Raw genomic sequence first — 25,893 nt, 5'->3', positions numbered from 1 at the left:
GCATACTGATAATTTATTTTAGGTAAATTTTAAAAGAGGTTTTCAAAAATAACCCAAAACAAATATGCCAATTTACTGGGATTTTCCAGACTGACTTACATTTGAAAAATTCAAAAAGGTTGACTTCCATTCCCAGCACATGCGCCATTTGTTTCTTACCAGTTTTGTAGCTTCATGTGCAAGATCTTTGGCTTCTTTGGCAACTTTCTCAGCTTCATCAATATAGTCCTTAATATTGCTGTAAGCTTTGAAGGCTGCAGTGGCATTGAAGGAGATGTTTTTAGCCTCATCAAGGATTCTGGTGGGATGATTCAAAAAAAGAATGTCAGGGCACTCAATGGTACTCAAATGAAGAACGTCCTAATTATAAGAAATCTGGCTTCCAAATGATCGTGGCCAATATATCTATGACAATTCCAAATAATAGTGAAGTATCTACTTATTATATTGTCCTGTAGTTTTCTATAACCTAAACTTATATTTCTAATAATTCAGCTATGAAATACTATCAACATATCTTAAATACCCATAGCATCCTCCAAAAGTCTCTGCAACCAGGTGCTCTAGCAGGTGTGTGATATGAGACAATTCTTCACTTTATTTGTGAAGCATGCTGTGAGATTCAGAGCACTTGTACTACATTACTGGAATTAATTTCACAAAATCTTTCTGGGGTAGGTGCCCTTCCCAGAAGAGACTAAGTGAATTTCAGAAGGTTAAATGGCCTGTTTCAGGCCAAATGACCAATATGTCCCCAAGTAAGGACTTAGAGCCTGGATCTGATGATACCTAGCTTTGTGTTTCATCTGCCACCCACCCTTCATTATAAAGTGGCAAAAGTTTGACATAAAATAAAATGATAGAGTTCATATATTGTCCAAGGTCTTCAAACATTAGTATTTTTTCTTTATAACAGTAAGTATTAAGTATGAGAACAAAGCTTTGCATGTGATGTAGATTTATTTGGGCAAATTATTCTTGGGGCTAATAGCACCGCTATTAAATTACGACAATCCCAAAGTTGTAGGAAAAGCATATCAGTTATACACAGAAGGCTGTTTGTAAGTCAAATATATACTTCCCTCTTTACTCTCCCTCCTATGACCTATGTAATAATCCCAGCTAGAATAAGCTGCTATTTTACAGGAGAAAATGTAATATCTCCCTGGAGCTTAAAAGAGGAAAAATAAAAAAGACTTAAGGACTACGTATGGGACCAAATTTTCAAAAGCCATCCTTTTAACAATAAATTGTTTTGATTCCATTAGAAACATGAAACTGAAATTTGAAACAGAATGTGTTTTCATATATGTTATTTAAAATGCTAATAAGGCAACCACTGTGCTTTTTAATGAAGAACAGAAAATAATTTTTTCTAAGTGTAGCCTAGGGCTATGTTCACTTCCTACTAAGCCATATTTGAGTCTACTTGTAACTCAGACTTTTGATGCTGCTGTAGCGAAGCTTTGCCCAGACCCTCCTAATTAAGCCTATCCACAGAAAGGCCATATAGCTAGTGTGTTCATAATTAACAGAAATCAGGATTTGAAAATGATTCTCTACTATTTATGCTAGTCAAAACCTTTGGACAAGCATCAAAATACACAAACATTTCCAAAAACAAATGACATACCCATCAAGGACAGCAGATGAGTCATTCAACTGAGCTGCGTGGCTCTCAGCCTGGGACACCTTCTCAGCAAGCTTCCTGTCCTTTATTTCTTGGGAGAGGTCATCTATTTTATCATTAAGCTCCTCAGACATAGGTGGCAATTTAGTTTGGATGTCTTCAACATACTGATATGTAGAGAAGAGGGCATTTTAAGCAAGTGAATTCAAGCCTCCTCTCTTTTACTAATTTCTCTATGAGACATAACTATACATGTTTAGTTTAGTTTTTTTTTTTTTTTTTTTTTTTGAGACAGAGTCTTGCTCTGTCACCCAGGCTGGAATGCAGTGGTGCGATCTCAGCTCACTGCAACCTCTGCCTCCCTGGTTCAAGCAATTCTCCTGCCTCAGCCTCCTGAGTAGCTGGGATTACAGGTGCCCACCACCACACCCGGCTAATTTTTTGAATATTTAGTAGAGACGGGGTTTCGCCATGTTGCCCAGGCTGGTTTTGAACTCCCGAGCTCAGGCAATCTGCCCACCTCGGCCTCCCAAAGTGCTGGGATTACAGGCGTGAGCCACTGTGCCTGGCCCACATGTTTAGTTTTAAAATGAAACTTCAAACTTACTAACATAGCAAAAAGAATAGAGAATTAAAGTCATTATCTAATGGAATAGACTAGGAAATTTAAGAAACCAACTTAGACCAAGAAAAGCCTATCAATTTAAACAATGCCACTTCATAGGTATACATGTCATTAGGATCTCTTAGGCCATTTGCATTTCTATGACCACATATCACTCTATGTAATGCATTAGACATTACATGTTAAAAGCCTGTTTGTAAATTTACATTTGTCTTTTAACTAATGTTATATAAATATTGAAGCAGATTGTAAGTGCTGCTCTAGGAACAAGAAATGTCCTTCATCGCTGTGGACAAAAACAGATATGTGTGAATGTGTGAGTACACTTACACAAACACTCATGTCCATTGGGAGAACAAAGTGATATTCCAGTTGTCACCAATAGATAGGCATGGTCACAGTAGAATAATGCAAAAATAATTTTATCTCCACAAGAAAACAAGTACTAGTATTTGCTTCTATTACTGAGCTTTCTCATCAGCTCCCATTTATTCATTATCATCTCTCTTTTGAGTTTTACCCAATACTCACGTCTATGATGGAGTTGATTTCATCTGCAAGACGGTTGGCTTCATCGAGTATGTCATTGCCCTCTTTTAAAGTGTTCTCAATTTGTCGTTTGCCACTTTCAACAGCCTCCTTCTTTTTCTGTAGACCATTATGAACAAGACATGAAAATTGCATTTTCATAAAATCCTACCCCTTGTGTTCCTGACTTTCCTGAGCTGTTTGAATAAAAGCTTGGCAAAAAAGGTACATCATGTTGAAGTGTGGCTAGATGAGAATAATATAAACTACTTAGCCAGTCCTTGAAGAGTTCTTCTATGTAGAGGCTTGTACAGGTTATTTCTTCTTCTCATTGTGAGAAAGTCATCCAAGCGAAGAAAAGTTATGCAATACTAGTTAAGGAATTAAAACTACTTTTAAAGAAAGATGGAGCATCCATTTCTAACTAAAATATAAGTGCTGAATAGTTATATTGATACTACATATTGAATTCTAGAATCCATATACAAATGAGTACTTTGTGAGCATAAACATAAGCAGATGTATTCAATGGGAGTTCTGTGAAATTTGAAGTGAGATTTTTAAGGAAACTTAGGGAAAATACTTTTTAAGAAATAGAGAAACTATCACATGGAAGAATCAACCTAATGGACTGTTTCATGAGAGAATAGATTATAATTTTTCTTTGGAAAATATAGCTTGTCTCAAAACTACATGAAACTCAATCCTGGCCTAGAAGAGTAAAATCAGTGAGAGACAAATATTGCTATTTCTCCATTTGGGGTCCATTTTTTACTTATTTTATTCTTTATACTTCTGATTCATTCCTATTCCTGAAATCACCATTCTACCTACAGATTAAACTGCATCAATTATAATTTTAAGCTTTGACCACTTATAGTTTTTTTTCGATAGACAATAATGCTAATTCATTTAGATCTCAATATGTGCCAGACAGTTTGTAAGCATTTTGTTATTCCAATCTTTGGATCCCATGTTGATCACTTTTTACATAAGTGGGAAATTGAATAAGTAAAGGGCAGTGGTCTGAATGTTTGTGTCCCCTGAAAATTCATATGTTGAAATCCTAATCCTCAAGGTGATAGGATTAGGAAGTGGGGCCTTTGGAGGTGACCAGGTCATGAAGCAGAGACTTCATAAACGGGATTACTGCCCTTATAAAAAAGACCTGAAGGAGCTTGTTCATCCTTTTACCATGTGAGGACACAGTGAAAACGGTGTCTATGAACCAGAAAGTGGTCCCTCATCAGACACCAAATCTGCCAATACTTTGATCGTGGATTTCCCAGCCTCCAGAACCATAAGAAATAAGTTTTGATTGCATATAAGCCACTCAGTTTTTGGTCTCTTGCTATAGCAGCTCAGATGAACTAAGATATTAAATGATTCCTTTAAGGTCACATAGTACAGTGTGATTAAGATTTAAACCCCTGTCTACTTAATGATAGATCCTGGGTCCTTGACTACGAAAATACTATCTCTTCTATTATAGAAATCACAGTCTTAAAATTTGCACTGAGCTAGTGCTAATTTCATACCCTTCTTTCCTTCCCTTCACCAACCAATTCACTATGTTGCCAGGTACATACATCTAGTTCCTGCCTCTAAGCCTTTGCACTTGCAGATCTTCCCACTATGTGCTCTTCCTACTCTTTGGCTTGTTTCCTCCCTCCGTTCTGGTAATAGCCACTCCTCTGATTACCTATCTAAAATAGCACCCATCCTTGTCTCAATCATTCTCTATGTACTAGGGCACAGTGATTAAAAGCTACATCCAAGTGACAGCCCTTCTGGTTTGGGATCACAGCTCTGCTCACTCCCAAGCTATGAAACCTTAAGGAAGTAATTTACCTTCATACAAAATGTTTAGTCCCTCCCTACTTAATGTGCAGCCCATTCACCAGCAGCATCAGCGTCACCTGGAAGCTCATTAGAAATGCATAATCTCAATCCATTCCTGGGAACTACTGACTCAGAATCTGCACTTTAACAAGAACCCCACGTGATTGATAGACATTGTAAAATTAGAGAAGAATTAGCTTAGAACACTGCCTGGCACCCAGTAACACTGTAATTTTAACTATTATAATTATCTTATTTTGTTCTTCTTAGAACCCATTTATCTGAATTATATTCTACAGATTGGTAGAAACATAGATAATATTATTTTCTTTTTTATATAGATTGATTCATCTTGATTACTTTTGCTGGGAGTTGCTAAAAACAAAGATTATGTAATAAAAATCAGAAATACCAATGCATCACAGATACATGTACAGGGACTAGCAGAAAGGCACAGCCTGTTGAACTACACATTGTTAATGAAGGACAACACATTGAATCTATTATGCAATATCATGCAACATACCATGTATTACATATCAATAAACAACTTATGTATATCAGCCCATGCATCCAGACTTTATGGTCGTAGCTTATGCTTGTTTATTGGTTTAGTGACTGTCTCCTGCACTGTAACACAAATTCCATAAAGACAGTCTTATGTATCACAATCTCTAGTATGTAGATGAGTTTCCTCAATAAATATTTTTCAATAAATAAATGAAAATGAGTCAGGCACGGTGGCTCATGCCTGTTATCCCAGCACTTTGGGAGGCCGAGGCAGGTGGATCACCTGAGGTCAGAAGTCCGAGACCAGCCTGGCCAACATGGTGAAACCTCAACTCTACGAAAAATACAAAATTAGCTGGGTGTAGTGGTGCATGCCTGTAATCTCAGCTACTCGGGAGGCTGAGGCAGGAGAATCACTTGACCCGAGAGGTGGAGGTTAAAGTGAGCCAAGATTGCACCATTGCAATCCAGCCTGGGTGACAAGAGCGAAACTCTGTCTCAAAAAAAAAAAAAAACCAAAAAGAAAAGAAAGAAAAAAGAAAATGAAGTCCATTCCTGGGACTTGTGCTGCTGACACTTGGCTCATTCAGCTACTCCCATCACTAATTCAGGGGAAGTTTTGATATGTCATTCACTCTTCACAGACAACAAATGTAGGAAGAGTCCCAATGTCCCTGATTACAATGTCCCTGATTACAAGTCATATCTTATCTTCCAAGGGTCTAACATTCTTTTACACAACTGCCAATTTTAGCCCTTAGCTTTTGTATGAACTTACTTAAAGTATAGCATGTACAGAAACACAAGAATCTTTTACAACATGGCTTGTTTGAATTAATGGATCAAGGTAATTTAAAATGCTGTGCCACTGGAAACAGGGAAACTATTTCCACACGTGTGTTAATTGAAGAGCTATATATATTTTGATTTCAATAAAGTAGTGAGTTAGAATCTTTTGTAAAAGCTCTAATTGAGTCACTTTAGGGAGTCAATTGTCATGCAAAGATCAAAATGTGCTTCTTATCATACTCAATCAGAAATGATGATCAAGAGGTTAAAGAATTTTTTTTTTTTTTTTTTTCTGAGACGGAGTCTCGCTCTGTCGCCCAGGCTGGAGTGCAGTGGAGCAATCTCGGCTCACTGCAAGCTCTGCCTCCCAGGTTCACACCATTCTCCCGCCTCAGCCTCCCGAGTAGGGACTACAGGTGCCTGCCACCACGCCTGGCTAATTTTTTTTATTTTTGTATTTTTTTTTTAAATTTTCATTTTCAGTAGAGATGGGGTTTCACCGTGTTAGCCAGGATGGTCTCGATCTCCTGACCTCATGATCCTCCTGCCTCAGCCTCCCAGAGTGCTGGGATGAGGTTAAAGAAATTTTAGAGGGTAGATTAGATACTGATGGGTTCTAGCTTTGAACCGAGAAAAGATGGAAATTTGGAGCTCACAAATATTGACAAAAGTATAGAGTATCTGGGTTTGTTCTACGGCACTTTATTTATTCACGGAAAACAATCTGTTTTGCCTTTGCTAGATACTGTTCTAGGATTGGGGGATGTGAGGAAGAACACATGTTCCTCATGGCTTGTGTGGAGGAGAGATAAAATGAATGAGTAAATTAATGTATAATATATTCTTAAAGAAAGATTAGATGAGTACAATAAAAACAAAGAGAGGCACAGATAGAAAATGATGTAGCATATAAAATACCTAAGATAGGAAACTTAGAGTATTTAAGAAACAGAAAGAAGGCCTATGTATAGGGAGAATTATTCTACAAAAAGTATGGCATAAGTATAATTGCTCAATTATTGTTTTATATGAAGGTTGATTATATTTCTACTTTTAACTTGTAATTAATTAGATCTTTATTTATTCCAGAGCTTTGCAAATTGAACACTTTCTTTTTCTTTCTTTCTTTTTTTTGGTGTGTTGGTGTGGTAGATTCTTCAGGAACCTGCAAAAGCTATCTTCCTGTCTATTCTTGTTTTCTTTTATTTTCTTTTTCTTTTTTTTTTGAGACAGGGTCTCACTGTCATCCAGGCTGGAGTGCTGTGGCATAATCACAGCTCACTGCAGGCTCAAACTTCTGGGCTCAAGCAATCCTCCCACCTCAGCCTCCAAGTAGCTGGGACCACAGGCATGCACCACCATGCCCGACTAATTTTTGTATTTTTCTATAGAGATAGGGTGTCACCATGTTGCTCAGGCTGGCCTGTGTATTCTTTATGTAGCAACTTACTCTTTACTTGATCCGCACTACCTTCTTTGGCAAGGATATAATGGTAGACTTGGGGATAGACTGCTCAATACATATTATTTTGCTTCACTGAAATATTTGTCTTCTCTTTTCTGCCCATGACGTCCCCAGTTCCCTTAGCCCTCTCTCCACTGCTGGAAATGCCTTTCCAACTCCATCACCATCTAGTTGGCTGCATCCAAAGCCTTCTATGATCTGGCTCCAAATTCCAGAGACTTCTCTGCTACAGATTTTTACGTAGCTTTTGAAAGTTTTTCTGCTGTACTGGACACTTCCTAAGATCACCTTACACTTCCAAAGCTCTGGCTGGGGTTCCTGTTGCTCTGTCTTTCTTCCAATTCCTCTCCACTTCTGCTATGATGCTGTCATTTTTGCGAAACTTTTGCTGAATCTCCCAGTCAATATTATCATAGTATTATGTAGAGTGAAAGGTTAACATGTCTGAATTTTTCAGGAGGTTGTAAATTCTTTGAGGCCAGGAATCATTTCTATTCAACCTCAAATACCCTGGTTACCAACAGTACCTTGATATGGTAGGTACCTGACAGACATGTAGATAAATATTATCTCAGCCTACTTTTCTAGCCTAATATCACACTATTTTCCGATAAAAAACCATTTATTCAGTTTAAGTGAGCCACTCAAATTCCGCAACATTTTATTTTAACCCATGACTGCAATATTTCAATTGCTTCCTATGGCTCTCAGGATAAAAACCAATTCCTTAGCTTAGTCTCACAATGCGATTCTCTTATAACTGAAGGTCTGCACTCTGCCTGTCTTCTCTTTCTTTCTATCCCTTCAGTCGTTCACATGCAGTCTTCTTTCCAAGCCTATCAAACCACTGAACTTTCCCCCAAAATGTCATTTTCTTTCCTCCATGCCTTTGTATATGTTTTTCCCAGTTTCTGAAATGTTCTTCTCTTTCTTCTTCTGTGACCCAGTGCTTATCCTTTAGGATCTAGCACAAGTGTCAGGGCCTCTACAAAGCTCTTCCTAAACTCAGGGGTGACTTAGACTCCCTCCTTTGCTTACCCCTGTGATAATTATGGTAGCGTATGGAGTGGTTTGCTTATGTGTACCTCCCACTAAATACAAGTTACTTGAAGTAATCAGAGATGGTGTTTTAGTGTTTATACCCGTGGTTCTCAACCTTGAAGCTGCATCTGAATCACTGGAGGAATTTTTAAAACACAGATTTCTGGGCCCCATTCTCAGAGTTTCTGAGTTGGTCATTTAGGGATGGGGTCCAAGAATTTGTCTTTTTGACAAGTTGCTAGGTTATGCTGAGGCTGCTGCTCTAAGGGGGCTCATCACTGACACAATCAATTTTGGTGTCTAGCACGTTTCCTGAATGAATTAGAGGCTTGATAAAATTTTTAAAAAGAAAATTACATACCACCTTAAAATAAATAAAAAGTTTTTGAGTTGGGTATTAATTGTGTTACCTTCACTGTGGACACAGTTATAAGGGAGTTATTTATTTAAAATGCAGCTTATTATTCAATCAAATAGATGCAATGTGTCAGTTTTCCTCGAACCTGTATAGGCATCAGATTAGCCCAGGGAGAGTGTTAGAATGTACACATGGGGCCAAACCCCAGAGCAGCCTACACAGACTCTCTAGGTGGGAGCCCATGAAACCTGTTGGCTTAACAAACACTCCACGTGATTTTCAGCCATTTTGGCAGCAACCAAATTATTTATTTGGTTTAAGCAACCATAAATAATCTATGCCTTATTCATATTGATTCAGTTAGTTTATCTATTTTATCCAATAACTTTTTAACAAGTCTTTAGTTAAACGTGGCACATACAAGGAAAATCCAAAAAGGACCACTCAGAATTTCAATACTGACTATACATAAGCTCCAGGTATGTGTAGGGGTGCCCAAGAATGATGACTTCTGGTTTTAAACATCACTAAAAGAAACGAATAGCTAAAGGTACTATTGACTGTGCCATATAACTCTTCTTGAAATATTTCTCAAATACTTACTATGCTTTCCACACAGGTAATTTTCATTTATCAAACGGTTGCCATAAAATAGACAGGTGCACCTTCGGGTAAGTCACACGGCTGGTGTGTCACCGAGCAGGGCGAATCATGCTGGAGCCTGTGACAGGACAGTGGCCCAGCATCCTGCCTCACAGCAGTATTTCTGGAATACTGCTAGCATGTCAGTAGACTCCAAATGGGTTAGGTGCATCAGTGAAGAAAAAAAGTAAGCCTCTTCAATATTCTACCAGAATGACAAGGCTAAGTCCCAGAAGAGGGACACGGAAATAAAATATATTAAAAAAATGTAATTCTTCCTCTTACTACTTAATCTAAAGGAAAATAGAAATGAATAGATTTTAAAAATCCTGGTTCATTGTATTCAATTGTTACTGTCATTCAACAAACATTTCTACATACATACTATATGCCAGAGGGTGCTGAGTTACTGTTGAAGGTGAAATTATGTGTTAGAGACGTATAGGTCTGCTGCTGTTTTCTGACCTGTTGGAGTCAGATACTTTGAAAACAGCAAAGGTAAATTTGTCTCTGGGGAGAAAGTTGTTGTTGTTTAAATATTAATATCAAATACAGGGTGCTGCTGTTATATGTGCTGAGTTTACTCTTAGGAAAAGTGATTATTTACTATGTTAAGATTAAGAAAGAAATTGGAAAAAAAAGAAGAAAAAAATAATGGAGGAATCTGTTTTAGTTCTAGTTCCATCAGAACTCTTAAAAAGATAGAGGCTGCCCATAAGTTGAGAAGTAACTGTTATCTGTGTGGAAAAGGAGGAGAAAATAACCCAGACCTGATCTATTCATGTTAGTTCCTTCTAAAAGATCATTTGGATAGAACACAGTGCATAGAAAAAGAGGAACCAAAATTTTTCCAAGCTCTGGTCTCAATTCATTGAGCTATTTGTCATGTGCTCAGATTGAATTTGAAAGTGTAGGGAACTTCTATGATTTTTGGCAGCAAGATCTCTGAACAAGATTTGTGAATTAGTTTGGGAAAGCTGCAAAATAATATGATATGAATATTTGAAGATACCCTATATGTATGCTATAGTATAATGCACTTATTGTAGATTATACAGATTAATTGCACTTATACAGATTAATTGACTTGCCCAATTTGTATGTCTAGTTAGTGGCACAGTTGTCATTGAGACTAAGGTCGCCTGACTCCCTGTAAAGAACTTCTTCCACTGTATCACAGTGTTCTTAAATATCTTCAACAGTTTAATTTATCGAAATTTTATTTGATTCTTTGGGCGATGGTAACTGGTCATTAAAAACAAAACAAAAAAAAGTCATTTCTTGTTCTGTTTCTTAGAAGCCCCCTTTCAGAGTTGTCACTCTTGACTTTTGTAAATGTGCATCAACTTGAATAGTCCAGCCATGTTCAACACTGCCCCCGCAGTCCCCAACCTTCTGAGATTAAGATAAAAGTGCCCCTAAGACTCACCTCCAATGCAGTCATGTTTTTCTGATTTACTGCAAATAGGCGATTAGCTTCTCTGATTTTATCTGTGGCTTCTCTCAACAGGTCCCAAGCATCATCAACTTTGTTTTTGTAGTCAGCCAGTTTTTCCCGGAGATTCTTCTCCATTTCTTCATTTTCCCCCCGGGACTCTCCAAACAGCTTCTTCACTTTTTTCAGAAGGGCTTCTGCAGCTCTGTAACCACCCCCAGCCCAATAATAGACAATGAGCTCATGTCACTGCCTTAGGGTTTATTGGTATTAAACCATGTTACAAAGAGATGCTAACATGAAAAGAATGAGAAAATAAGAAAACATGTAAAATAGATTCACTGTGTGCTAAATCAAGTTGAAAACTGGTACCTGAGACCATTTATAATTAATTAAAATAAAAGCGAAACAGATTTTTAAGAAACCTTTTAAATTTGTAAGTAAAATAACATTTTGAATCATGTCATTCTAGGAATTTGATTGATGAAATGAGTTTTAAGATTCACTTCACATACCAAAATCAAACAATCCACTTGTTTCATCGTACTGAGACCTTTTCTCTATTACTTTGAATGTAACGATGAATATTGTTATGTTTGCTCAGAAACTGTGAACACAATTCTAGGTCATTGTCATGCTAGTAGACTAGGATAATTTTAATCTATGTTTCTTTTTCTTCCAACTGATTGATCTGGAAGTTTTTGGATTTAACTTACCTAGTTTTTCTAAAGTGATAATTTCCGAGTCATTAAGAAACTCTAAATACTTGAAAGACAGTAATTCTCAAACTAACATGCCTCATAATCCCCTGAAGGGCTTGTTAATACATGGTTTGCTGGGTCCCATCCCCAAAGTTTCTGATTCAGGAGGTCTGGGAGGGGGTCTGACAATCTGTATTTTTAACAAGTTCTCTGGTGTGCTGATATTGCTGGTTTAGTATAAATTATTTAAGTATTAATAATACTACCACTTTGAAGTTAGCTGACTATGAATGTAGAATCTATTTTATTGAGTGCCTTATCATAAAAGTTCTTTAGCATGAGTAAAATCACTATCAATTTTCCCAACCCTCATATTCGCAACTCTTATTTGAAAGTATTGGGTGTTTATTATTTGATGACTTTTCTTTTCAGCATTTCTTAAGATGATAAAATGTATAGGTTGGCCAATACATGAATGGTAAAGTCATAACTTTGTTTATCCAAAGGTATTTTTATTAAAACAAAAATCAACTGACAGTCCAAAAGTCCCTAATGCAGGTGATTAACAAAAAAAACTCATTAGCCTAATTACAGAAGGAGCAGCACCAGAAAAGATCATTTACTTGATTATATGTAGGCAAGAACATGCTTTTGATTCATTTTGGAACAATGGTAAAGTACAATTAAATAAGTAAATGAATAAATAATAGATGGTAGATAGATAAATAGATAGATAGATAGATAGATAACATAGCAAATATCTCCAGGTTGGAAAAACAAAGCATCTTTTACTTATACGTGTGATAAAAATTTAGAAAACTGTAAATTATCTGGAAATCTCAGTTTGTCAAAAGAAAAAATAATAACTCATCTACTCACACCAACTCATCTTCAGCAATTTCCTTTTGTGTCTCTAGATTTTTCCTCCTCAGTTCTTTAATCATCTGGTCAATCTCTTTCTGAAGCCCTTCCAAATTTCTCTCAAAGGCCTCGTCTCGAGTTCCTAGAGTTTCATTTAGTTTTATAGCTTTTTCATTTACAGCTGCAGGGGGTAAAACAAATTTTGTAAATTAGTAAACAAACATGCCACATGAAAACATGGTATTCAGCATCTGCTGGGCACCACCATCTCCAAATGAAGAGTATTTTGCCGTGAGTGTTCCTGCTGGGAACCACAGAGGCAGTTAAGACAACAATCAGTAACAAACAGGGAAATGTAATATGTTTCTCAATATTATATTTCTTTTGGGGGTTACAGCAATTAAAGCATGGTGTTTCTAACCTCAAAAGAAAGAAAGAATTACAAATAAAGAAGTAGGTCGAAGCATATTCAGGTTAAGAGTTTAAAAAAAACAGTGACCTGTAGCATAACACTTGGAGGCTGGAAACACAAGCTCTGCATTGCTGATAAGATAGTCATAGCAGTGGCTGTCAGTCAGTTTAAAAATACTGAGTGTGGAAATACACTCAGTGATGAGATCTCTGAAAATGAACCTGCCCTTGTATTGCCACATAGTTCTCCTGTGTTCATTTTTTAAAGGAGTGAAGAAAGAAGCACTGGTCTAGAATTATAACCCTTCTAGGAGAAGGGTTATAAATTAGGCTTCAATGACACCTTCCAGCAATAGCATCCTTCACAAGGGTCTGTGTTTATTATGCATTAAATGGGGTTTCAAACTGTGTTCCTTGGAATCGTAGGATTCTCCAGGTGCTTCAGGTTTTCTACAAATGATGTCTATTCTGCCAAGAGTCTGCTTTATAGGCTGATGTTCTGGGCAGGATTTCATTTGAAAAAAGAATTATATGTCAAATAAAAGTTTAAAATGGTGAATTGAAACATTTACACAGTTATATTATTAGTTTTAGACTAAAGTTTCCTGGAGTGTGTTCTATAGGACATTTTTTTGGTGAATTTAAGAGAGATGTTTTCTCAAACTCTTTTGTCAGCTGAATACTTATTTCTATAATATTACCTTTGAAAACTCCTAGAATGAGGGGTCTGGGTTGGCCAAGAGGCATTTTCTACCATTCAAGGGTGTATCCGAAGATCTCCTTATGACATAGAGATTCCTGAAAATTAATTTCTATTCTTGGAGAGAGTTTTGCATTGGGCAGAGCTCCTGAAACAGGTGTACATAGTCAGGACAAGCAGAGCAGGCAGAGGGGTATGTGAGAAGGTGGGTCAGTACAGTGGATCTAAAATGTGGTCCCCTATAAGCAGCAGCAGCATCACCACCTTGGAGCCCATTAGAAATGCAGATTCTCAGGCCCTGCCACAAACCTACAGACTCAGAAATTCTGGGGGTGAGGACCAGCAATCTGGGCTTTAACAAGCCTTCTCAGAGCTTCTGATGTACCCTAGAGCTTGAGAAACACTGGGATAGTAGAAAGAATTGAGTTTCAATGTCTAATATACCTTTTCCACAATGCATCTTTATAATTCTTTTTTCGTTATATATGTCTTTGGTTTAAAAGTTCCTGTAGTCAGTACTTTAACCCTGATAGCCAATGCTGTAGATTGAATGTTTATGTTCTCCTCACATTCATATGTTGAAACCTAATTCCCAATGTGATGGTATTTGGAGGCAGAGCCTGATACGGTTTTTCTCTGTGTCCCCCCGCACCACCTCAAATCTCATCTCAAGTTGTAATACCCACATGTTGAGGGAGGGGCCGGGTGGTGGTGACTGAATCATGGGAGCAAACCTCCCCCCTTGCTGTTCTTGTGATAGTGAGTGAATTCTCACAAGATCAGGTTGTTCGAAGGTATGTGGCACTTCCCCTTTCATTCTCTCTCTTTCCTGCCACTATGTGAAGAAGGTCTTCGCTTCCCCTTTGCCTTCTGCCATGATTGTAAATTTCCTGAGGCCTCCTAGTCATGCTTCTTGTTAAGCCTGCAGAACTGTGGTCAATTATACGTCTTTTCTTCATAAGTTACCCAGTCTCAGGTAGTTCTTTATAGCAGCGTGAGAAGAGATTAATACAGAGCCTTTGAGAGGTGATTAGGTCATAAGGGCAAGAATGAAATTAGTGCTCTTATAAAAGGGATGCCGGATAACCCCCTTGCCCTTTCTACCACATGAAACTATAACAAGGAGACAGCCATCTCTGAACCAGGAAGCAGCTCCTTACCAGGCACCAAACCAGCCAGCACCTTGATCTTGGACCTCTCAGCCTTCACAAATGAGAAATGCATTTCAGTTATAAGGCACAAAATCTATGATATTTTCATTATAGCAGCCCAAATGGGCTAAGACAGGCATGGTTTAATTAGCAGAAATGTTTGGATCACATGTCTTAAAGAACAAATATGGCCATTCCTAGCCCTGTGGTAGAAGTTATTGTCAGGTGCTGTATTCCTAGAAGTTAGTGAGGGTGGCTCTTTCTTGACCCACTGCCTAACAGTTATACCTTGACATATGCCAAAGAACCCTCCCAATATTTCGCCACTATTGTCAGTAAGACACATCACCTAGGCTGTGTCTCAATTTTGTTACAGAACCACAGTAACCATAGGCTGATTAGTTTGAAAGCTCCCTGGTCCAGCAAACTAGGCGGGAAACCTTCCAGAGTACCAATGATTAAATGTAAGCTTTCTGCTTCTTAGATTTCAAGAAAGCAGTAGCAGATTTGGCTCTACCTATGATACTATCTCATCCTTTAGTCTGAGTGCATGCTATCTGTATAGCTGACTTTAACCAATTGTAGCATGTAAGTAACTACTGATATAATTTTTACTTACTTTTTTAAATGAAGATGATATTAGTAAATGCCACTTCCCAACCTGCTAAAGCTGTATGTTTTTTCTTTGTTAAATGAATATGTGTGCGTGTGTGTGCGTGTGTGTGTGTGTGTGTGTGTGTGTGTATAAATCAGCTTTCATAAGAAATATCTTTTGAAATTTGATCTAATTTAGGTTCTGGGCCTAGGCAGTATAGAGGAAGGGAAAAATGAGAGACAGAGTCTCACTATTTCTCTTGTGCTCTAGTCTCAAAGCTAAACTTCTGCAGAGAAGAATCTGGTGGAAAAAGAATGACAACAGATAGAGAAAGGGAAAAGGCAAATATGGCTGTATCTTTTGGATGGCATACATAATTTCTTTAAATTAAAACCATTTATAAACAAGAAGAAATCATTAAGGTGCACAAAAATGACTTTAGCAAAATGATCATGTATTAAGAAAGCAAGCTTTGTTACATAGGAATACATATGCCATGGTGGTTTGCTGCACCTATCAACCCATCAACCAGTTTTTTGTTTGTTTGTTTTTGATTTTTTTTTTTTTTGAGATGGAGTCTTGCTCTGTTGCCCAGGCTGGAGTGCAGTGGCACAATTTCCGCTCACTGCGACCTCACCTCCCAGGTTCAAGCGATTCTACTGTCTCAGCCTCCCGAGTAGCTGGAATTATAGTGCATGCCACAGCGCCCAGCTGATATTTGTATTTTTAGTAGAGATGGGGTTTTGCCATGTTGGCCAGGCTGGTCTTGAATGCCTGACCTCAGGTGATCTGCCTGCCTTGGCCTCTCAAAGTACTGGGATTACAGGAGTGAGCCACCACGCCCAGCCCATCATCTAGGTTTTAAAGCCCCTCATGCATTAGCTATTTGTCCTAATGCTTTCCTTTTCCTCTCCCCACAACCCCCAATAGACTCCAGTGTGTGTTGTTCCCCTCCTTGTCCATGTGTTCTCACTGTTCAGCTCCCACTTATGAGCGAGAACATGTGGTGTTTTGTTTTCCATTCCTGGGTTAGTTTGCTGAGGATGCTGAAGCTTTCAGCTTCATCCATATCCCTGCAAAGGACATGATATCATTCTTTTTTATGGCTGCATAGTATTCCATGGTGTATATGTACCACATTTTCTTTACCCAATCTATCATTGATGGGCATTTGGGTTGGTTCCATCTCTTTGCATAAATAGTGCTGCAATAAACATACTGTATATGTGTCTTTATAGTAGAATGATTTATATTCCTTTGGGTATATACCCAGTTATGGGGTTGCTGGGTCAAATGGTATTTCTGGTTCTGGATCCTTGAGGAATCGCCACACTGTCTTCCACAATGGTTAAACTAATTTACATTCCCACCAACAGTGTAAAAGTGTTTCTACTTCTCCACAGCCTTGCCAGCATCTATTGTTTCCTGACTTTTTAATAATTACCATTCTGACTGGTGTCATATGTTATCTCATTGTGGTTTTGACTTGCATTTCTCTAATGATCAGTGATGATGAGCTTTTTTCATATGTTTGTTGGCTGTATAAATGTCTTCTTTTGATGGGTTGATAGGTGCAGCAAACCACCATGGCACAGGTATACCTATGTAACAAACCTGAACATTCTGTGCATGCATCCCAGAACTTAAAGTAAAATGGAAAATAAAAACATGAGAAAAAAAAAAGAAAAACATCAAAACATATAACACATACCCCATAAAGTTTCTATAGGACATCACTGTGCAGCTCAGTCATGACGTTGTTTTTTTTTTTTTTTCCGGTTGGATATTATCAATTGTTGCAATTACTCTTATTGAAATAGTCCCAGAAGATTTCAATGTGGTTAGGACCAAAAGAACAAACATTTTAGCAAATATATTGGCTACTTATGGAATAAACTGCTATTCCATGACCAGCTTTTTGTTGCAACCCATGTTATGTAAAAAAAATACAAGCTCCCCAAAATGGACATGGGCCTTCAGTATCTTTTTGGATTAAATGATAGCATCTTTCAAATGGGTTTTTGGTATGTGTGCTACTTTATCTTCATTATGAAAAACAAATTTTAGATACGGGTTTTGGAGAAAAATATGGCCTCATCGGGACACAGATAAATTACATATGGCCCATTAAAACTTGCCAGTTTAATTTGGATAACATTTATTTATTATTAGTGTTTTAAAGTTTTATAGTTATTTTCCAGATTATTTCACTGTGCTTTACTTACCCTCATTTAACATTCTTTTTGTATGGTGAACTGTCTAGTTTAATTTTTATTTCCATTATTTTTCTACTGAAAGTTAAATTTAAAAATGCTGTCATTTTCCATTTCTCTCATAGGCATCTATCACTTGCTAGGCAATATGATTTTCTTAGAAATCTCCCCCACCAAAAAAGGAAAGGAAGCATCATTTTAATAGAAGTCTGTTTCACTCTTTATAGACATATATAAACATACATTTTTATGTTTATATACATATATATAGTTCCAGATCCTATGTATAAATAGGATCTGGAACTTCTCTGAGCATTCTTAAAGATGAATGTGTTTTTCATCTCTTATTCAAAAGTATGCACTATCACTTCAATATATTTTCTTTCCCACAGTATTGAAAATGATTGTAAAAGATGTATCTTTGGAATTTACTTATTTATTTCCAACTTAATTCAAAGGAGGATTTAGGTAATTTTTTTAAAATTCTAATATCAGATAAAATTAAAATAAAAGGAAATAGCGCTACAGGTAAAAAAAAAAAAAGTTGTGTAAATTAGGGAAAGAATTAGTAGACAGAAAACCATGCCATAACGTTCAACGCAGTGCATCCTAAGTCCACTACTAAGCATCTTAGTAGCCTACGCGTAGCAGGGAATACAAATAGGATTCTTAAGAGGCATACAGTATCTATAAATGTAAGTAAAAATTCCTCAGGAGAAGCAAAACTGTTTTCATACTAAGACTGAAAAAAAAATCCTCTGATGGGTAAATTTGTTAAGAATAGAAAGTAATACTCTGATCTGAGAAACAGGAAGGAAAGGTGTCTATCATTGATTAAGTCCTATTGTATGTCAGGAAATAAACACTAATGGGTTTACCTATGTCCACTCATTAATTCTAATAATGCGTGGAATAAAACAGTTTATTTATGAACTAATCAGGAGTCATAGCACGGTAGATATTATAAAATTATAGTGAGATAAGAATGCCTTAGATGAACAGAAGTTGATTATCTATAACGAGGTCATGACTCATAATGAAAGATAGGATGAATAGTACATCTATCCAAACATAAAGCTGAAATAGATAAATGTCAGCCTGAAGCATTTACTTTTCCCACAGCAATTTATTACAACTAACAAACAAAAATGTAAAAGTACTGATGGTTATCCCTCATTATTATAGTTTAGAGAGAGAGAAAAAGAGGTGTGGATATGTAGTATAACCTACTTTAAAGCCTTTGGTGAGTCCGTCCTTCCGTCCCTCCCTTTCCTATTTCCCCTTCCTTCCTTCCTACCTTCCTTCCTTCCCTTTTCTTTTTTTCTTCCTCCCTCCCTCCTTTCCCTTCCTTCTTTCCCCCCTTCCTCTTTCCTTCCTTCTTTCCATTTCCTTTCTTCCTTCCTCCCTCCTTTCCCTTCCTTCTTTCCTCTCTCCCTTCCCCTTTCCTCCCTCTGTTCCTTCCTTCCTCCCTCCCTCCTTTCCCTTCCTTCTTTCTTCCCTCCCTTCCCCCTTCCTTCCTTCCTTCTGCCCTTCCTTTCTTCCTTCCTTCCTCCCTCCTTCCCTCCTTCCTCCCTCCCTCCTTCCTTCCTTTCTTCCTTCCTTCCTCCCTCCCCTTTTTTCCTTTCTCTTCCTTCCTCTCCCTCCTTCCTGCTTCCCTCCCTCCTTCCTTCCTTCTTTTCCTTCCTTCCTTCCACCTTCCCTCCTTCCCTCCCTCCCTTCCTTCCTCCTTCCTTCCCCTTCCTTCCTTCCTTTCTCCCTTCATCCCTCTCTTCCTCCTTTCCTCCCTTCCTTCCCTCTCCCTCCCTTACCCTCCCTTCCTTCCTTCCTTTTTCCTCCCTCCCCTCCCTTTCTTCCCTCCCCTCCCTTCCTTCCCTCTCCTCCCTCCCTCCCTTCCTTCCTTTTTCCTCCCTCCCCTCCCTTCCTTCCCTCCCCTCCCTTCCTTCCCCCACTTTCTCTTTTTTTCTCCGTTAAACTGCCAAGCTTTGTATTACATCTCAATGAACATTTAGTGTTGCTCTGGTACAATTTAAATTTGACCTTTCGTTCAATTTTAACAGTTGGATTAATTCTACCAAATAGTGCCTGCAGGCAAAAGTGAGTAGTGTTCTTATTCCCCTAAAGTATAGCTATCCCACATGGCACTTCACATAAATTAGAAAAGGGTGCCCTATCTGGACAGACACAATCAGACCACCTGATCTATGCATAATTTAGGGAATGAGAGACACCTTTGGTGATGGGTAATCCTTTCTCTGGTGTATAGACTTGGGATTTGGGGTGGTGAGCAAGCCTGGGATAAATCTCCATCTCCAGTCTACCCCTGTTGGTCCACAAATTGTACAAATAGTACCTAGAGGCCCTAGGCACCCAGAAGAAGCAAATATTCATATTGACCAAAGAGGTAACCATGAATATGCATCTCTCTTTGGTGGGAGATGGAAGGTTCATTGCAGAGAATAAAGTAAGCAGTGTTGATAATAGGATCTACTAAAACATATGCTAGCATTTATTCTCATACCAGTGTTTGATTGAAACAAATTGAAAATGAGTCCCCAGGATGGGCTGCTGGGTGTTGGGTGTTTGAAATGTCAATGGAAAGAAAAGGAAAGTTTCTGGAGCATTGACTAGGGCCTTTGGGGATCTGCTCAGAGTGAAGGTGCTCTACCTGCAGTGGGATTTGTTGTTGTTGTTGTTTTGGGTTGGAGGGGGACACTTCAAGTAGCATTAATGGAAAATAATACTAGGGAAAGTACAACAGCTTCATGTAGCAGAGGATAAACCACAATGAATTAACTGAGATTTTTCTGGCAGAAATAATTTCTGTTTCAGAACCTCACACCTTTGCCTCAAATTAGCTCTCAAATTAAAACCCTGTTGCTTCTTGCAGTGGTGAACATTTGGGAGTTTGTCTCTTCTTGGCCAGTGATGCCTAAGAATTATCAGTCAGAATCTGCCTTGAAGTTGATCTCACATCCTTATTTATTTGGCTACATTATGAAGCAAAGTATCTAAAATGCATAATATTGCAGAGCAAGAAAAATGTTTTACTGCTTCAAGCAAAAAACAACAAAAAGCATTTTTCCCAATTTCTAAACATGCATGCACGTTTATTATGTTTTAACAGATATTTAAGGACTAGGTTTTTTTGGGGGGCGAGTGCGGATGGGGCATTATCTGTATTCTTTAAGTTTCTTAATTTGGGCTTTTGCCAAAAAATGGCTTCCACTTTCTCATTCATGTTAGTAGATGGCAAGAACTAACTCCTAGAGAATTGTGAGCTAAATGCACCAGAGCTTCTCATAAAGTAGCACATCCAAATCCCAAGCAACAGCTGTTCATTAAAAACCAGTCCTCAGTATTTGAAAAGCCATTTGGAGAAACTAAAGTGCTGCTTTAATGTATCAAGTGGAATGATGACATTAGCTTGCTTGAAAATGAAAAATACTTTAAATACTTTCAAATAAAAACAATAACAAAAGTTGCCTATTCTTATGTAATTATAATAGCCGTGTTTCAAGAATTTACTGCTATTCTGCCCTCATTGTCACTAATTCACTATCGTCGCTAATTTAACACTGCAGGTCACAGGTTCTCAGCAGATAATACCCTTGAATATCTTAACCACAGTACTTTTTGAAACTCAACCTTTGATGTTACAGTTGTCACTTATAACAAGAGAAATTCCAGTCCTGTGTCATCCCTTTCTGTGTTTTTCTGTTGGGAGAAATGATGATTAAAACGTGATTCTTTCTAATACCTTCTGCATCCCGGGCAAGCTCCTTAATGAATTCTCCCAGGGACTTTGCTCTTGTGTTGGTCCTCTCAGCATCCTGTCCGGTCTGCTCGCCATCTGCTGTCACTTTGGTAGCCTAATGATCCAAATTCGGGAAACGCATAATTAATAGAGATGATGAAGCTACAGCTAGATAAGCTCCCACTGGCTGCATTTTCTTTCAAATATTACTTTGAGCCAACAGCAATTGATGAATTATTGATCAGATGTATTGCAAATGATGCCCCATGCTCAAGTATACAATTAAACTTTATTACTTCTTCCATTAAATGGAAATCAGAGAGCTGTATTTGGTCTTTTAAAAAACCCTCGTTATATGCTATGGCACAGAAGAAGCAATAAAGCACAATTATTTTTGAAATATCTTTAAGGTACAGTTGCCAAAAGTCCTTAATGGAATCTTCAGCCTCCACATGTTGCAGTTTTGTCCATATTTTATTTACTGAAAAAGTGTGTGGAGTGCAGCAATGATCTCTTGAGAGACGAACAGGCTGTCTGCCTCAATAAGCTTGATCCTATAGATTTGTTTTAGATCAATATGTTAATTAAAGAAACAAAGAGGGAGAAATGCTTAGCTACTCAGTAGTAAATGCCTGTTTTATAACACATCAAAGATGCCAATAAAACGTTAAGGGAGAATAAATGCTAACTTTTCCATATGATAGCACCAGAAATATGCTTGTTAATCACAGAATCATGCAGCAGTGTCAGCAAAGTAAAACAGAACCCCAAAACAGCCCCACCTCCCAAAGAGTATTCTCAGGCACATTCACCTCTATTTACATTTAAAATACCATTTGACACACTGGAATGCATTCAGTGTGTTCATGGTTAAAATATACCATATTTAGTCAAACAAAAATGGTGTGTGTATAACATTGTTTCTTTAAAAATTACAAGGTTTAGAGTACCCTGAAAGGTTTATACTTCATTTTTCTATGTGTTGCATATGCTAATATATAAGCCTTCTTCTGTTTTACTAAAAAGATATGGATAGTCTAACTACAGATAATGAATTAGAGAATCACAAACTGTCTCAATACAATTTTGAATAAGGTCCAAGTTGGCAGCATATTAACACTCTAGAATCTTGTACCAGAGTGCTTGCATACTAGGCATGGCCAGAGAATTAATATTTAAAATATACGTAAGTGGATTTTAAATAGAACTAAATGTCTGGCCAGCACAGAACATGGTAAAAGACGCTAGAGGAATTGTACTGCATTTTGTGATTTTCCAAGGGCAGCAAGAGGTTTAATTTATGAAAGTTTTCAAGGTTTTGCACAAATGAAGGAATATAAAGTCCAAGTATTATCATCTAACTTCTCAACCTGCAAGTGTTAACATCACAAATGAAAGGATGAAAGGATAAGAATCCATTGGAAAACTAAAATTTTTTTCTGTATAATTTGCAGTACATATACACAATAATTTGGAGAGTATTAACCAAAATATTATAATGCTCTGGATTTATTCTTCTAAAATATTAATAATGGAATTCTTTTCACTTTTGGATTTAAAAATTGTTTTGGGATAAACTGTGCATCCAATCCCTAGGTTACTCAAATCCTTGCTTTTGTGGTGAGTGTTGTAATTATGTTCCATTAATTTCCTTAAACTTGGTTTCCTGCACGTGTTTGCACTCAAAGGTCTGATGGGTCAAATAACTTTTTACACACAGACACATATACATAAACACATTCACATACACACACACATACTCATACCCAATTATTTAAATGTTACTTCTGAATGACTAACTAAGGTCAACAGCTTGGCAGTGAGCCGAGATCACGCCACTGCACTCCAGCCTGGCGACAGAGCGAGCCTCTGTCTCAAAAAAAAAAAAAGAAAAGAAAAAAAAAGATGTTGGTAGTCTAAACTGCTTTGGATATTTTTCTAGTCTAGACTTGACTGAACTTTATGGTACCACTCTTACTTTCACATATTACCGAACACCATAATAAGGAACTTGATCTATATTTCGGTCATCTTCCAATATCTTACCTTACGGATTAATGTATCAATACCACTAGTGTCTCTTATGATACAGAAAATGTACATTATAATTTAAACTTAAAATATATTCTTTTTCTTCATCAATATATTTTCTGTATTACCAAAAGATCATAATTTCACACCAAGTGGATCAATTCTTATTTATAACTCAAAGTGTCTAAATTTTAAAAAGTAAATGTATATCATACACTGTCTCTTTTAAATTCTGGATGATCAAGATCATATTCATTGTCTTAACTTCCTCTGGCTTATAATCTGTTGTACAGGTTATTTCATTTACGTAGTAATGTGTAAGAGTCATCATTCACATGCATTTTATTCTTAGTATTGATTATATGATTACTTCAATACTAAATTGTCAAGAATCCTACAAACTCCATGATAAGAAAGAAGTTTAAAAAATTAGCACTAAGACCCTATGCAATCAACCTCCCTGGCATAGTTTTAGTATATTAAATATGCAAAACTCATCCCTTCTTAGCACCTTCTTGTATCCCATTGTCTTTACCTAGAATGAGCTTCTCCTCAACACCTTTAAAGACTGGGTCCTTGTTACCCATCAGCTTTCAGTTTAAGTGCTTCTCCTTAGTGTGGCCATTCCCAGGGTGCTACCTAGGTTTCCACACTTCCTGCAGCAGGACGTTTCCTTCATAGCACCATGGATTTGAGAATTACTTAGTAATTGGCTCACCTATTTATTGACAACCTCTCCAACTGAAAGGTAAGCTCTAAGGGGGTGAGAACTTGGTCTGTTTTGTTCATCATATTATATCCAGCTCATAGTATGATGCCTAACTTACAGTAAATATTCTCTAAAGTTGTTATATACAGGACTAAACAACAATTTTCCTAACCAATCTTGCCAACCTTATTACCATTCTTCTTGCCTACTTCCTTTTGGAACATTCTCAAAAAAAGATTTTGTTCATACTTTTGCTTCTTAACTCTTCTCTACTTATCCAAAACAAATCCAGCTTTCGAGATTCAATTCCAACTCCATCTTCTCAGTGAAGCCCTCCTTACCTATTCTAGCACGTGCTCTCTTTTCTTAGATTTTCAAAAATAATTATTATTACCACTATTCACAACTCTAATGGGTAGTGACTTTGTTAGGTGCTTTGCCATATCTCCATTAGATAGATAGATTAGAAAAGGCTAGGGATCTGTCTTACTCTTTTTATTCCTCAGAGTGCCAGGCATAGTGTCTGGCAAATTGTCGTGGGTCAAAGATGTTGGGTGATTGGCGGATACAATGACAATCAAACCAATGATCCCTTGGAAGTTCTAAAGCCTATCTAATAGCACTCAAACTGACCATATGCCTGGTGCTATGCTTGCCAGGAAATGTGGTTGGCTGGGCAGTTTTCTGGGCATTTTTTAGAAGCTCAGAGGAAGCTGCTGCTCAAGAGCTACAGTTGAAGCTTGGGAGGAGAGCAGGCATGAGAATCTCCAGTCCTAACTACACTGCTTTCTAGCCACTGGCCTCACAGTAATTCAAACTGGACCTGTGAATACACACCAAGTTCCACGCTGGTGGGGTGGGAGTGGCAGTAGAGGGCAGGAAGAGGGTAGGAAGACTCTTCAGGGCCAGCACAGTGCTTATTGAAGGAGATACCTTCCCTCTAAACACAGAAGAAGAGCTTCCTCTCTAGGCTATTCCAGAAGAGGAGGAGACGTGAGGTTCCCGGCACCAAAAGCATCAACTTAATGCGGGTTAGCATGCTAAAGGATGAGTTACACAGTCAGGCTCATCTGTACCTCAGAATTACTTGTATTTTTTATATTTTTTTAACTTTTAAGTTCAGGGATACATGTGCAGGATGTGCAGATTTGTTACATAGGTTAAAAAAAAAAAAACCCATGCGTAATGGGGTTTGCTGCACAGATTATTTCATCACCCAGGTATTAAGCCCATTGCCCATAAGTTATTCTTCCTAATCCTCTCCATCCTCTCATCCTTCCCACCCTCCGCCCTCTGGTAAGCCCCAGTGAACATTGTTCCCTTCTACATGTCTATGTGTTCTCATCATTTAACTCCCATTTATAAGTGGGACATACAGTATTTGATTTTCTGTTCCTGTGTTAGTTTGCTAAGGGTAATGTCCTCCAGCTCCATTCATGTCCCTGCAAAGGACATGAACTCATTCTTTTTTATGGCTGCATAGTATTCCATGGTGTGTATGTACCACATTTTCTTTAGCCAGTCTATCATTGATGGGCACTTAGGTTGATTCCATGTCTTTGCTATTGTGAATAGTTATGTCAAATTTATATACATGTTTGCAAAGGCTTACAGCACTCTCGTGTGTCTCACTTACTCTTCCTGAATTTAGAGATATATAGAAGGCATCATCCCTCTTTTTACACAGGTGAAAAGGAAGGTATCAGGAGGTTAAGTAACTTATCTGAACTTACATGTACAGGGAATTGGAGATGAAATACACTTTTTTTTTGTCTCACAGACTTATATTTTGTTTGTACCCAACACTATTTTGTGTTTGGCTAACATCCAGAAAGAGTAGTAAAATACATGAAAAACTGGAGTATTCTAGGTGAGTGGAGGACACTGCTCCAGTTAATGTAT

The 25,893-nt window shown here is 37.6% G+C and overlaps 1 protein-coding gene across 5 annotated transcripts in view; it reads right to left on the bottom strand.

The window, feature by feature from the left end:
- LAMA2 (laminin subunit alpha 2) overlaps positions 1-25,893 on the bottom strand; it is a 634,923-nt gene that overhangs the window by 118,309 nt on the left and 490,721 nt on the right. For all 5 annotated transcript variants that reach the window (XM_016956287.4, XM_054686299.2, XM_054686300.2 and 2 more), the window contains 6 exons: positions 21,255-21,366; positions 12,446-12,608; positions 10,860-11,070; positions 2,787-2,903; positions 1,634-1,797; positions 160-298 (listed from right to left, as the gene is read on the bottom strand). In XM_016956287.4, coding sequence (XP_016811776.1) covers positions 160-298; positions 1,634-1,797; positions 2,787-2,903; positions 10,860-11,070; positions 12,446-12,608; positions 21,255-21,366 — 906 coding nt within the window. The remainder of the gene's footprint in view (positions 1-159; positions 299-1,633; positions 1,798-2,786; positions 2,904-10,859; positions 11,071-12,445; positions 12,609-21,254; positions 21,367-25,893) is intronic.

This window comes from Pan troglodytes, chromosome 5, assembly GCF_028858775.2.
Source record: "Pan troglodytes isolate AG18354 chromosome 5, NHGRI_mPanTro3-v2.0_pri, whole genome shotgun sequence".
Taxonomy (NCBI): Eukaryota; Metazoa; Chordata; class Mammalia; order Primates; family Hominidae; genus Pan; species Pan troglodytes.
The sequence above is the reverse complement of the archived record's forward strand: the minus strand, read 5'-3'. Positions and strand labels throughout refer to the sequence as shown.